The following is a 14,399-nucleotide window of genomic DNA, read 5'->3' as shown; positions in this document are numbered from 1 at the left end:
CCCCTGGGAGGGTGGGGGGGGGGGATGCTTTGGTGCCTTGCTAGGGGTCGGTTGTTGTGGGAAATCCTGTGGGAAATATCCTTTCCTCAGCACCACGCTCTCGCAGGGAGGTTGGGTGGGTGATTTGGCACCCTTGGAATAGTTCCCCGCCTTGTCCATGGGGGTCAGGCACGCTGGAATATCCCCCCAGCAGCCCCTGCCCCTGGGAGCCTGGGTGGCTGCTTTGACCCCCCTCAAATGCTCATCACCCCACGCCCCATTGCATTAATCCATTTGGAAAAATATCCTTTCTTAGCACCATCTCCTCACAGGGAGGTTGGATTGATGATTTGGCCCCCTTGGGATGGTCCCTGACCCTGTCCAGGGGGGTCAGGCTGTTGTTAAAGCACCCTGGAATATCCCCCCCACCAGCACCACTCAGTCCTGGAGAGGTCAGAGCTCTGATTTTGGGATAAACCCTGACACCACTACCAGCTCCTGGGGGCCAAGGCTTTGCCTCCTTCTAAATCCTCTCCCAGTCTGCCCACAGGGACCAGGTCATTGCCTAAAACTCCTTGGAATAACCCTCCCACCACCACCACCCCCACATCTCCAGGGGCCAGGGGTTGTTTAGACCCCTTGAAATAAACTCTGGAACCACCACCCACTCCTGGAGGTGCCAGGAGATCAATGCTTTAGTCCCTTGTGAGTAACCCACCCCTGCCACCCTCTAGGATACTCTCCAAGGGTCAGGTTATTACTTGAATCCCCTTGGAATAAATCCCCCCTGTGGCTGCACTATCCCATTCTGGGAAGTTGCCCACCCTCAGCACAAGCACAACATCCCCAGTCCTCAATTTATTTAAATTAATTAAATAAATTAAATTTATTTAATAATAAATAATAATAAATAAATAGATTTTAATTAAAGATTATCATTGAACCCTCATGGAATAACCCTCCCAGCAGCACCACTCTGTGCCAGAGGTACTGGGGGAGTGTCAGATAATTACTTTGTCCCCCCCTCTGAGTGCCCCCCACCCTGTCCCAGGGATCTGAGTGTTGCTTTAACCCCTGTGGAATAATGTCCAACACCCATCCTGGGATGGAGGAATTAATTCATTGTTTAATCCTCCTGGAATAACCACAACAACCCCACCACCCTGTCCTGGGGATTGATTGATTGCTGAAATTTCCTTGGAATATGTGCCCCCCCCCCCCCCCAAAAACTCTGTCCCAGGCATTCCATTGCCCCTCCCTGGAATACCCAATCCCAGCACCACATCCCCAGGGCTCAGCTCATTGTTTTACCCCCTAAAACAACCCCTCCATCATCCCCACTCTGTCCCAGAGGAGCTGGGGGAGTCAGGGGGTCAGGTGATTATTTCATCTGAGTGTCCCCTCCCCATCCCAGTTTGCTGCTTTGGCTCCACTGGAACAACACCCACCCCCACCCCATCACCCCCCTCTGCTCCTCTGAGGGGTTTAAGGTTTGGGAGGGGGTGTCAGTGCATTGCATCCGACCCCTCAATTGCCCCTGATTCCCACCCCATCAGGCCCTTCAAAACCCCCATTCCCACCCTTATCAACACTTCAAAACCCCCCATCCCCACTCCATCAGACCCCTCAATTGCCCCCCATTCCCACCCCTATCAGACTCTTCAAAACCCCCCAGCCCCACTCCATCAGACCCCTCAATTGCCCCCCATTCCCACCCTTATCAGACCCCTCAGTAACCCCCCATTCCCACCCTTATCCAACCCTTCAAAACCCCCCATCCCCACCCCCACGTCCCAAAGCTGCTGGGCAGACCCAGCTCCCTGTGAACCCCCCTGGAATCCTCCCCAGGGGTGGGAGACCCCCCCTTTGTCCCCCACTCCTGGGTCGGATCCTGCAGTTCCACCTTTCCATCACCCTCTGCAGGCAGAGCTGGTGCCGCAGGCAGGGCCACCCCAAAACCAGGCTGGGAGGTGTGCATGTGTGACAATTGCCACATCCTCTTCCTGCCACCCCTGGAGCCATACCACGAGGTATCAGGCACCAGCAGCCTGTGCTCGTTCAGGCTTTGTGACCACCGCAGGCTGAATCCCTGCCGAGTTATCCAAGGGATGCCAGCTCCAATTTCCATGGCAAAGGGGATCGGCACAAGTGGCGTGCCCCAGCCTTGGGGACAGAGCAGCACCTGCCAAGGCTGGATGATTCCTTCATCCATGAAAAAAATCCTGGTCACTGGCACCACATTTCCAGTGGTTCCACTAACATCCTTGTCCTGATGTGGCTGTCCCTGAGCCACGACCACCCATGACCCAGCCCCACTCCCAGCTGGATCCACAACCCACAGCACACCCTGATGCCATCCGTGGGGTTAAAACTTCTTTTGCTGCCCCGGGAATATTTTTACCCCCACCATAGCAATTCCCGCTATTTCCTTGAACTTTCTTAACTTTCTCCCATTCCCTGGATATTTTTTTGGCCAGATCCGGGCCTACATGGGAGCTTTTGCTGCCGATTTCAACGAGAACGCCGACCTGAGCGCGCTGCGCTTCCTCTCCGTCAACTCCATCGTGGACCCCTGGGTCTTCATCATCTTCCGCACCTCGGTCTTCCGCTCCTTCGTGCGCCGCGTCTGCCGGCGGCTCGGCTCCCGCAGAGCCTCTCTGAAAGGCTCCAGCCCCGCAGGTGACAGCCAGTTCTGTCCCCCGGGCTGCCGCAGGACAGACCCGCCGCCGCTCGGCATCCCCTGAGCGCCGCGCTGCTGCAGAAGCCGGCGGCTGCTGGCGAGGATGAGGAGCGAGCCTTCGGCCCCGCAGCCCTGCCCCTGGAGCATCCCGAGGCGCCACAGGGCGGTGGCAGGAGGGGACAGCGTCCGGCTCGCTGCGAGGGACGCTGTGAAGGGTTTTTGTCCCCTCCCCAGGCTGCGTTTTGCCCCGGAGAGGATCTGGGATCCCAGGGGATCTGGGAATATCACGAGCAGCAGCGTTTTGTGGAGGGTTTGGGCAAAGCCCGGCTCCAGGAAGGCAGAAGGGCTTTGGAGCGTGGTTCAGGGCACTGGGGATGCGCAGGGAGGAGAAGTGTGGGTGTGTGCCCGTGGAATAAAAGTGGTTCAGTGTTTCACCGCCTTGGCCTGTGCGTGATCCCATTCCATGCCAGGGAATGGGTTTGGGGTGTCCCAGACTGGGTGAGGGGCAGGAGGGACTCAGGAATTCGAGCAGCAATTCCTGGAGTGAGGAGGAGCTGGCTGCAGGTGGAATCCCTCCCTGGCACACCCTCCACCCCTGCCCAGGATCTCCCCTGTTCCCAAGGCAGGGCTGCAGTTTGGCCGCCCTTATCTCGCTCTTCTCTGGAAAACTCCGAGCACTGATGTTGCATTTGTGCTCCTCAGCCGTACCTGCTCTGCTGTAATTATTTAAATGCAGTATTTATGACTGTCCTGAGCCTTAATGAGAGCAGTAATTGAGAGAACACAGAGCCTGGCGTGCACAAGCTCTCGGTGCGAGCGTGCAAGAGAGAGATCGTTTTAATAGAAGATCCATTTCCTCTCAACCACAGGTATTAACTGGATTTAATTTTTGCCTCAAGTGGCCATTTATGCCAAAAAAATTACGATGACCAACGGTTTGGTGCCCTTGGAGGAGACAGAGGGTATTTCTCTCCTCTGTTTAGCTAAGCCTTGCAAGGTGCAGCCGTGTTCCTGCCTGCTCTCACGTGATGTTTACTCTTGGTGCCAAACAGATTCTGCTTTTGAAGGAACAATATCTTGGAGCTTTTTGGAGGTGACCTGCTGGGGTTGGCTCTGGCTGTTTCTCCCAGCTGGAGAAAAGGGCAGAGCTGTATTTGGGGATGTTTTGGGGGATCCTGCGAGCTGCCAGCTCGGTGCCTCTCCTCAGGGTTTTCCAAGGAGAAAGAAGAAAATGAGGGTTGGTTCATGGATTGGTTTCATGTTACTGGCATGGTATTGACTTGGAGATGGCTCACGTGGGGCTGCAGAGTCAACAGCTCCCAGCCTGCTCCGTGGCGTTCCTGGGATCTGTTCCACTGCGGCCAGATGAGATAACAGCCCTGGAAAACTTTGTTGTTGTCCCCCTAAACTGGGATTAATCTCTTCCCCCAAACAGATCTGGGCTCCACTCGGGACAGACGGAGCAGGCACGGTCAGGCTGGGGGTGTTTGGTGTAGGATCAAGGAATGATCACTGAGGTGGGATAAGATTTCCAAGCTGAGGGCATTCTGGGTGTGCAGGGCATCACCTGCCCCTGGTGCCTGTGAGGATTCACCCCTGGAGAGGCCTTGGCCCAGGAGAAATCCCTGCCCCAGGAAAGGTCCCTGCCCCATCATGTGTGTGTTTAGATCCCAGGGTAACCACAATCCATGGAAATCGGTAATTAAACCAACACAAACCAAATCAGGTTCGTTATTAAGGTGCAAAAACAGACTCCCTCTGAGCCCTGAGCCGACGCAAACACCTCATCGCTGACCCATCCGTGATTTTATCATCTCAGGAAATAAACCATGGAGCGACGAGTGGCGCCCCATCCCTGCAGCATCCCCGCTCCCTAGCCGGGACCACACCTTTCCCAGCGACCTTGTCACTCTCCTCTGGCTCGGGCAGCACTTTTAATCGGGGTTCTGCCCTTGCTGCTCTCCTGCCTGCTGCGGGAGCAGACCTGGAGTCTCCAGCAGCCTCCGGCCAGCCAAGCGGCGGCCGCAGCCAGCGAGCTTTGGGCTCGGGGCTGCAGCCAGGGCGGCCTCCAGGAGGATCAACCCTCGCTGTTCACGAACTCCTGGCTGTTCCCGGGGCTGCCGTGTCCCCGTCCTCGCCAGAGATGGCAGCACGTCCCCAGCCAGGGCCGGGCTCCCGAGGAGCCGGGAGCCCACGGATGTTCTCCACCCCAAGTTGCTCCCTCGGGCACCCCATTTTTCAGCGCCTCGACACGTACAGGGGCTTCAGGAGTTATGTCAAAGCTTAGATCCCCTCCTTACTGAGTGTGGGAACCGTCAAAATAAAAGGGAAATATAAATGAATTAAGAATTGAAATGAAAAAATGCCGACAGCGCGCGGGTTGGTTGTAAATGTTGCTAAACAAGAACCGAAAAGCTCCGGGAGCTCCAGCAGAGGAGGGGAGAGCTGCCGAGGAGCCCTCCTTGATGGCATCCTCCCCCCAGGCTCCTGCAGCGCTGTCATTGCCCTGGGGACCCTCCGTGCCAGCCGCTCCTGTGCCAGCCGCTCCCGAGGGGACGGAGCTGGCGCTTAATGCAGGCGACAAAAGAGAGGCGGCTCAGCCCGGGCTGCAGCTCCACGCCAGCCGTGCTCCTCTGGGGGCTCTTTTATGTCGCTGTCACCCTCCGGTGCTGCCCTGTCCCACGCTGTCACTGCCGCCACCAGCACCACATCTCTCTGCATCCCGCTCCTTTCCTGGACATAAATCACTCCCAGAGTGTCTTGTGCTTTTTTTTTTTTTCAGCTCATGAAATCCAGGCACAACTTTGCTCAAGCTCATTTCCCGACAAACTGTTGCGCTCTTGCAAAGAGCCCTTTTTTTTTTTTTTTTTTTTTTTTTTTTTTTTTTTTTTTCCCCCCCTTTTTTTTTTTTTTTTTTTTTTTTTTTTTTTTATATTGCCTCCTGCATTTTTCAGCTGCTCTGCAAGCAGGGAGGCTCGTGCCCGGGCAGGCAGCAGTGCCAGGGCTGCCAGCAGCCCCAGCCCGCCCAGCAGTGGCTTCCTTTGCTTTTTAACCCATGCACCCATCTGCTGGTACAGGATAACAGGACAGGGCACCAAAACCTGGCCCAGTGCTCAGCCCTGCTTGCCCAGGATGGGGAAGTGAGGCTGCTGGAAGCTCCGGAGCACGAGATAAGGGGTGGGAAGGTTTGGAAGAGAAGTGTTGTCTGGATTTGTTAAACACAAGTCAGGATGGGGGTTTGGTTCAAAAGGGATGAAATCCACTCACACTCACAGGACTCCTCCACGTCCCTGGTGCCAGAGCCACCCTTTAAAATCCACCAGGGATGGAGCAGGATCCCAGCACCCTCCCCAGCCACAGGCATCTTTTCCGCGAAAAGTGTTGGGCTTTTGAAAAACATCTTTTTTTTTTTTTTTTTTTTTTATATTGCCTCCTGCATTTTTCAGCTGCTCTGCAAGCAGGGAGGCTCGTGCCCGGGCAGGCAGCAGTGCCAGGGCTGCCAGCAGCCCCAGCCCGCCCAGCAGTGGCTTCCTTTGCTTTTTAACCCATGCACCCATCTGCTGGTACAGGATAACAGGACAGGGCACCAAAACCTGGCCCAGTGCTCAGCCCTGCTTGCCCAGGATGGGGAAGTGAGGCTGCTGGAAGCTCCGGAGCACGAGATAAGGGGTGGGAAGGTTTGGAAGAGAAGTGTTGTCTGGATTTGTTAAACACAAGTCAGGATGGGGGTTTGGTTCAAAAGGGATGAAATCCACTCACACTCACAGGACTCCTCCACGTCCCTGGTGCCAGAGCCACCCTTTAAAATCCACCAGGGATGGAGCAGGATCCCAGCACCCTCCCCAGCCACAGGCAGCAAACTCCAGAGGCTGAGCCCTCTCTATGTAGCTCATGAAACTTTGCTACAAGCCCAGAGATTTTTTTCCCAACTGGGCCAAGCCTGGAAATCTTATTTTAGGGACAACAATGCCAATAAACCTTGAGAGGACGTATGAGATGCTGGAGCGTGTCCGGGGCAGGGAACAGAGCTGGGGAAGGGTCTGGAGCCCCAGGAGGGACTGAGGGAACTGGGAAGGGGCTCAGCCTGGAGCAAAGGAGGCTCAGGGGGGATCTTGTGGCTCTGCACAGCTCCTGCCAGGAGGGGACAGCTGGGGGTCAGGGAACAGGGACAGGACAAGGGGAAACAGCCTCAAGCTGGACCTGGGAAGGTTCAGATTGGGTCTTGGAGAAAATCTCTCTGCCCAGGGCAGTGGTGGAGTCCCCATCCCTGGAGGGATTTAAAAGCTGTGAGGATGTGGCACTTGGGGACATGGGTCAGCAGTGGCCTTGGCAGTGCTGGGGGAATGGTTGGACTCAATGTCTTAGAAGACTTTTCCAACTTAAATAATTCTAGGATTTGAGATGGCCCTGGCTAGAGGCAGGACAAGAGCTAAACATGGAAGTAAAGGGAAGAAAACAAACACTTCCCAAGGCAGGACAGATTGTACCAAGCAGCCTGTTCCTGGTTCCAGCTCAGAAGGGGGAATGAAAAAACAAAAGCCTAGCAATTTTCCTATTATTGCAGAAAAATCCCATCAGAGACAACTGTCAGTGGAGAAGCCCGAAGCCCCAGAAGGGTATTTAAGGCTCCATTAGGCTGCCTAGGAAAATGAGCTCCAGAAGAAGCCAAAACCCCTTCCTGAGCTGTGACAGGGAACGCCAGAAAGGGGTGGGAGGCTGGGAAAAGCCTTGGAGCACCCTACAGGGCGCCTGCTGCTCGGAAAAGGGCTCTGGAGGGCAGACTGCAGCTGCCTGCATGGATCAGGGCAGGATTCAGCCCCAGCTGAATTTGTGGGAGGCACAAAGGAGGGCTGAAATTGCCAGGGTGCCACCCAACCCTCTGGAATCAAACAGGATGGCTCCCACCGACAGATGTGTCCACGTGCCTGGGTGCTCTGCTGGATCAGGACTGCAAGCAGGGCTAAAAGAGCTCCTGGGATGTGTTTTCCTGGCCCACCCGTGGTGAGGTGGTCTGGGATGGCTCAAACACCATCCCCTCCACCCCACCCATTGATCTGACCATGGGAACAGAGCTGGGGCTGTGGCTTTGCCACCTCGTCCTCCCCAGTGCGCTGAAGAACCTTTGAGCTGAGCGAGAGGAGAAAGCCAAGCCAGGCCTGGGAGTGGCCCCTCAGAGATGGAGGTGCTGTCACAAACCGCAGCTCACCCGGCCCCAAATTTCCTTTGCGAAGTTCCTGTTACAAAAGCATGGTTTTTAAAATAACAGCCACAGCCACTCGTGTGCCTGCAGCCTGCTGCGTCCCTGCTGCGGCCAGCCCTGCTGCAGTGTTTCACCGAGGTGCACGGAGCAAATTAGAAATTAAATTGTTTCTGTTGTTGGGACAGCCCCAGGGACACGGGAGGGAAAAGGTTTTTTTTATTCTGGAAATGACCTGTGAAGCATCAAGTGCTTCAGTAAAGGCAGCTTGAGTGAGGGCTGGTGTCCTGAAGGATGGAGGGGGCATCTGAGGCCACTGGGATCGAGCATGTGGATTTCCCACCCCTGGATGTGTTCCAGCTTGGATGAGCCTTGGAGCAGCATGGGGCAGTGGAAGTGTCCCTGCCCATGGCAGGGGGTGGGACTGAATGGGCTTTAAGGTCATGGCCAGACAGGCTGCACCCCCCTGGGGACCAGCGATGACATGCAGGAGAGGGGGACAATGGGGACATGGCCTGGTGCCAGCCACGGGGCAGGGAGCTCTCCGTGGGTTCCTCTGGAGCAATGGGAATCTCCCTGCACAGCCTGGGCTCAGCTGGGCTCGGGGGGCTCTGGGGTTCTGTGCCTTGGGGCTCTGAGACCACACTGGAGCTGGCCCAGAGCAGCACCAGGAGCCTCTGACCGTGCGAGGGGCTCCCGCACGGGCACTGGGATTCCGGGATTGGCACCGGGACAGAGTGCGACTCCATGCCCCAGGAGCCACACCGGGACTCCGGACCTGTGCCGGGATTGGCCATGGGAGCGACCCCAGGCCGGCACCGGGAGTGCTGGGGCCGTGCCGGGATTGGCCGTGGGAGCCACTCCCGGTCTGGCACAGGGACCGGCCGTGCCTCAAAGCCGCACCGGGCTCCTGGACCGGCACCGGGCTCCGGGACCGACCTCGGGCTCTTGGACCGGCACCGGGGCTGGCCACGGGAGGGACTCTCGAAGCCGCACCGGGCTCCTGGACCAGCACCGGGCCCGGTCGTGAGTGGCGCTCCCGGTCGGGCAGCGGGGCTGGGCGTGCCGGAGCCGGGGCTGGGTCACACCGGGACTGTCCCAGCGATCCCGGGGCCTCCCCAGCACTCCCGGACCGGCACTGGAGCTCTCGGACAGCACCGGGACTGGCTGTGTCCGGGTCTTCCACACCGGTACCGGGACTGGCCGTGTCCGGGACTCTCAGACCCGTACTGGGACTGGCCGTGTCCGGGATTCCCACACCGGTACCGGGGCTCTCAGACCCGCACCATCACTGGCCATGTCTGGGGCTCTCAGACCCGTGCCGGGACCGGCCGTGTCCAGGGCTCCCACACCGGTACCGGGGCTCTCAGACCTGCACCAGGACTGGCCGTGTCCGGGACTCCCAGATTGGTACTGGGACTGTCGGACCGGTACCGGGACTGGCCGTGTCCGGGACTCCCACACCGGTACCGGGGCTCTCAGACCCGCACCGTCACTGGCCGTGTCCGGGACTCCCACACCGGTACCGGGGCTCTCAGACCCGCACCGTCACTGGCCGTGTCGGGGACTCCCACACCGGTACCGGGACTCTCGGTCCGTCCAGTGTCGGTCCGTGGCGTTCCCCGCCTCCGCTCGGTCCATCCCTGCGGGCGCGGGCCCGGGGGGGCCGGGGCGGTGCCGGGGGCCCGGGGTGCCGGTGCCGGGGGGCGGCAGCGCAGTCGGGCGTGCGGCGGCGGCGGCGCGGGATGAACGGGACGGGCCGGGCGTACGGGAGCGACGGGACAGCGCTGCCGGCCGGGGCTCGCCCGCTGGTCAGCGCCCTCATGTTCTCGGCCGGGCTCCTGGGCAACCTCCTGGCGCTGGGGCTGCTCCTGCGCGGCCGCCGCGGGGCCCGGCAGCGCCCGCCCGCGCTGTTCCACGTCCTGGTGCTGGCCCTGGTGCTCACCGACCTGCTGGGCACCTGCTCCGTCAGCCCCTTGGTGCTCGCTTCCTACCACCGCAACCTCACCCTGACCAGCCTGGCCCGCGGAGGGCACATCTGCCTCTACTTCGGCTTCGCCATGAGCTTCTTCGGCCTCGCCACCATGCTCATCCTCTTCACCATGGCGCTGGAACGCTGCCTGGCTCTGGGGAGACCGTACTTCTACGAGCGCTTCCTGACCCCCCGCACGGGCCTGGTGGCCCTGCCGGCCATCTACAGCTTCTCGGCCGCCTTCTGCTCGCTGCCGCTGCTGGGCTTCGGGCGCTACGTGCAGTACTGCCCCGGCACCTGGTGCTTCATCCAGATGCACCTGGATCCGCAGCGGAGCGACGGGGAGGCGGCGGGGCTGAACGTCACCTTCTCGCTGCTCTACGCCACCCTGCTCCTCTTCCTCATCGTGGCCGTGCTGCTCTGCAACCTGAGCGTCATCGTGAACCTGGCCCGCATGCACCGCCGCGGGCAGAGGAGCCGCCGGGTGGCCGGCACCGAGCAGCCCCGGGCGGCCGCGGGCTGCGGCCGGCGCATGTTCTCCATGGCCGAGGAGATCGACCACCTCCTGCTGCTCTCCATCATGACCATCACCTTCGTCATCTGCTCCCTGCCCTTCACGGTGAGTGGCGCTGGTTGTTCCCTCTCCCCAGCGCCCACATTTGTCTCTTGGTCTTTGTAAAGCTTCCCCCAAGTCTGCTGGCCAGACCTCGAGGGTTGGGGTGAAAGCTTGGGAGAGGCCAGCTCAGCCGTGAGCTTGGCAATTTGCGTGTCAGCTGGGAGTGGGGGGATCATACCCTGTGTCCCCAGGGCCAGGAGGAGGATGGGGTGTCAGGATCACGGGGGGCAGGAGCATGGAATGGCAGGAGAATGGGGTGGTGGGAGGATGGGGTGGTGGGAGGATGGTGTGACAGGAGAATGGTGTGGCAGGAGAATGGTGTGGCAGGAAGATAGAGTGGCAGGAAGATGAAGTGGCAGGAGGATGGAGTGGCAGGAGCAGAGATGCCCTCCCACCCCACAGAGGCTCTGAGGCCAGGCCTGTGGCTCAGGCAGGGTCCCCTGGACCACACGGCATCACTGCGATTCCCAGGATCCAGGAACTCATGGTGGAGGTGTGAGGAATGGCAAAACAACCAACCACATTTCTAGAGAGGGGATGAAGGAGCTGCCCTGGGCTGGAGGCGGTGGATATCCATGCTGGGCAGGATGAGTTATCCCAGATTTCTATGGATGGAGCTGGAGATGTGAGAGGCTGTGCCCACCTCGCTGTCAGACAGAGGTTTCTGCTCCTCTGCAACAGCACTGAGGCGCTGGCACAGAGATGGGAGATTTCTGGGAACAGAGATCTGGCACAGCAGCCACAGCACGTGTCATCCCAAGGGACATCCCCACATCCCGTGCCCCATCCATGCACGAGGCTTCCAGCAGAAATCCGGGATCAAAACAGCCAAGTGAAGAAGTGGAGAGAGCGAGTGCCCTGCCTCTGTCTGGGCTGTTCCCTCCCAAGGGCCACTTTTCATCCATCCAAGTGCTTTTCCACCAGGAGCATCGATGGCTCCAGAGCCTGGGTGTGTGATCCCCCAGTGCAGCTCAGTTTTGTCCCTGAAGAAGTGACCCCAGCAAGGCTGGGAGCACAGCCAGTGCTAATTTCACACTCTTGGTGTTAAACAGACTCTACCTTCCCTTCATCCTCCCTTGCTTTTCCTAAGGGAAAAGGAAATAACCACAGGATACGGCCGAGCCAGGGTTTTAGACAAAGGAATAATGTCCAGATGCTCGTGAGCATCCCAGGAGCCTCAAGGCCCTGAGAGACACTCCAGCTCCTGACCGTGAACCCACAGATGATGGACAGCTCTTCCTGTGTCCCAAAAAAGCGCCGGGTTGGCTGCTGTGGTCAGCAGGGAGCGGAACCCCTCGGTGGGGACACGTGGGCAGGGCCCTGTGAGCGTGCTGGGGGCAGAGGGGCTGGGAAAGCAGCCCTGGCCGGGATCCCAGGGCCCTGTGGTGGCAGATACGGCCTTATCCAGAGCCAGCTTCCCTTTTCCCATCGCCCGGCTCCCATGTGGGACCGCGCTTTGGCAGCACCTCAACCCCAGCTGCCTCCTTGGGGTGACACTTTCTCTCCTGTCCCCCGGCTGCCCACAGCAGCCACCGCTCCTCCCAGGAGGAGCCCAGCCACACAAACCCGCCGGGTCACGAATTCCTTCCCAAAACACACCAGAGCTTGGAAATGCCGCGTGGATGCGCCGCGCCGGCGTGGTACCCGGCGGGTGCCGGGCAGGGGAGGGATGCTCCTGCTGCCCGGCCCCATCCAAGCCTGTCCCCAGCCCGGAGCGAGGGGGTGGCGGGTGACCCGGGTGAGTAAGGAGTGCTGAGTCACCCTTCCAGGAAGCCCCGCGGGCTGGGATGAGTCGGCAGGAGCAGGAAGGAGCGGCGGGGTCCAGCAGCGCTCATCCTCTCCGTGGTCTCCCACGGTTCTTGCTGCCGTGCGGTCTCAAGGTGACAGACGCCGCTTCCTGCGGCAGCCACGGAGGGAGGCTCCCGACTGATTGTGGCTCTGAACGAAGCGGAGCAGGAGGCTGGCTTGCGTTTAAAGTTCATTCAAACCCATGGAGTCAGCGAATTTGCTGTGGTGGCCCCAAAAGAGCTGCCTGGGCGGCAGATTTGGGCAGCTCAGACTCGGGATTATTTCTGCCTGTGATTTCTCCCTGGTTGAGGGAGGGGATTGTGAGACCCCACTGCAGGGCTGTGTCCAGCTCTGGGGTCCTTCCAGCACAGGAAGGACCTGGAATTGTTGGAGTGAGTCCAGAGGAGGCACCAAGCTGATTAAAGGGATGGAGCAGCTCTGCTGTGGGGAAAGGCTGGGACAATGGGGATTGCTCACCCTGGAAAAGAGAAGGGTTTGGGGTCACCAAATTATGACATTCCAGTACTTGAAAGGAGCTATAGGGAACATGGAGAGAGACTCTTTACAGAGGCCTGGAGTGACAGGACCAGGGAGAAATGGATTCAAACTGACAGAGAGGAGGTTTAGCTGGGATATCAGGAAAAAAAATCTTTCCTGTGAGGGTGGTGAAGCCCTGATGCAGATTGTCCAGAGAAACTGTGGCTGGAAGGGTTCCAGACCAGGTTGGATGCACCTCCACCAAGCAGCACTGACAGAGCCACAGCATTTCTGTGAATTGTGTAAATTTTGTGAATTGTGTGAGTCCATTAATTCTGTGAATTCTCTGATTCTGTGAATTGTCATTCTGTGATTTCTTGAATTCTGTGGACGGGCCTCTCCTGAACCCAGCCTAGCAGCACGACAGGTGAGGTCGGACCGAGGCGACTCTTAACCCCCTTTCCACCCCTGACTCCCCAGATCCGCGCCTACGTGAACAAGTTCCGCCAGGAGCAGGACGACCACGAGTGGGACCTGCTGGCCCTGCGCTTCCTCTCCATCAACTCCATCGTGGATCCCTGGGTCTTCGCCATCCTGCGGCCGCCCGTGCTGCGCCTCATGCGCTCCGTGCTCTGCTGCCAGGTCACCCCCACGGCCCCGGGTGGCCACGCCGTGTCCTCTGCCGTGACAAAGCTGCCGGCGCGGCCGCACCTCTGTGGGCAGTAGATCCAGGGGGATCCTGCCTCCTGACGGGCAGTTCTGGGCCCCTCAGCTTGGGGAGGATGTTGAGATGCTCGAGTGTGTCCAGAGGAGGCAATGAGGCTGGTGAGGAACACAAATCCTGTGAGGGATGGCTGAGGGAGCTGGGGGTGCTCACCTGGAGAAAAGGAGGCTCAGGGGTGCCCTCCTCACTCTGCACAGCTCTGAAAGGTGCCTGTGCTCAGCTGGGCTGGGCTCTGTCTCCAGGAACTGACACAGCCAGAGCACACAGCCTCCAGCTGTGCCAAAGGAAACACAGGTTGAATATCAGGAAAAAGTTTTTCACAGAAAGGTGATAAAGTTCTGGAATGGCTGCCCGGGGAGGTGGTGCAGTCACCATCCCTGGTGTGTTTAACAAAGCCTGGATGTGGCACTGGGGGCCAGGGTTTGGTTGAGCTGTTGGGGCTGGGCTGGACTCGATGATCCTGAAGGTCTCTCCCAACCTGGTGATTCTGGGATTCTGTGAGTTCTGTGAAGCTCTGCCTCAGGGCTCACGCAGAGACGTGGCTCTGCAGCCTGGGCACGCTGGGGGTGGCTCAGGTGTCACCTGGGAGGTGACTGCGGCCTCTCACAGGGACAGAAGTGCAGTCCCCCTTTAGTGGGACAAGGTTGGAAGGGCTGGTGAGTCCCTGGGTGCTGCTGGCACCCTTAGGGCCAGAGGAGGGCTCAGCCCTGCTGGGGAGGGTTGGGGGTGAGGCTTGGGGGGTTTTGTTGTCGCCCCACGGCTGGGGGGTATTGGGAAGCAGAGGTTCCTGCTGGTGTGCTTCCCAGCAAGGTCTCCGTGGGTTTTTGGGATGCAGGCAGGGCTGCAGCTCCTGGAGATGGGGCTGGGTGGCTGCAAACACCCATCTGGGCCCCCAGATCCATAAGGATTGGGAAGGAGAGGAAGGGAGCAGTGTATCCTCAAAAATTCCCCCTTATTTTAGGCTGG

The 14,399-nt window shown here is 59.0% G+C and overlaps 2 protein-coding genes across 2 annotated transcripts in view; both read left to right on the top strand.

Moving 5' to 3' along the window:
• Positions 1 to 3,071, top strand: part of PTGDR (prostaglandin D2 receptor) — a 4,878-nt gene extending 1,807 nt beyond the window's left edge. Inside the window, exon 2 of the mRNA XM_041458527.1 lies at positions 2,457 to 3,071. Within this exon, the coding sequence (XP_041314461.1) occupies positions 2,457 to 2,723 (267 nt within the window). The 3' untranslated portion in view covers positions 2,724 to 3,071. The remainder of the gene's footprint in view (positions 1 to 2,456) is intronic.
• A 6,483-nt stretch (positions 3,072 to 9,554) lies between these two features.
• Positions 9,555 to 13,664, top strand: PTGER2 (prostaglandin E receptor 2). Its single transcript, XM_041458515.1, has 2 exons — positions 9,555 to 10,447; positions 13,190 to 13,664. Exons 1-2 carry the CDS (start codon positions 9,602 to 9,604, stop codon positions 13,433 to 13,435), a joined length of 1,092 nt encoding a protein of 363 aa, XP_041314449.1. The 5' UTR covers positions 9,555 to 9,601; the 3' UTR covers positions 13,436 to 13,664.
• Positions 13,665 to 14,399: the final 735 nt, after the last annotated feature.

The sequence above is a fragment of the Pyrgilauda ruficollis genome, unplaced genomic scaffold, assembly GCF_017590135.1.
Source record: "Pyrgilauda ruficollis isolate IOZ18807 unplaced genomic scaffold, ASM1759013v1 scaffold129, whole genome shotgun sequence".
Classification (NCBI taxonomy): domain Eukaryota; kingdom Metazoa; phylum Chordata; class Aves; order Passeriformes; family Passeridae; genus Pyrgilauda; species Pyrgilauda ruficollis.
The sequence above is the reverse complement of the archived record's forward strand: the minus strand, read 5'-3'. Positions and strand labels throughout refer to the sequence as shown.

Coding starts and splice junctions, on each gene's coding strand:
- PTGER2 (XM_041458515.1), top strand. CDS start 9,602: ATGAACGGGACGGGCCGGGCGTACGGGAGCGACGGGACAGCGCTGCCG. Junction 10,448..13,189: donor TCTGCTCCCTGCCCTTCACG/GTGAGTGGCGCT, acceptor CTGACTCCCCAG/ATCCGCGCCTACGTGAACAA.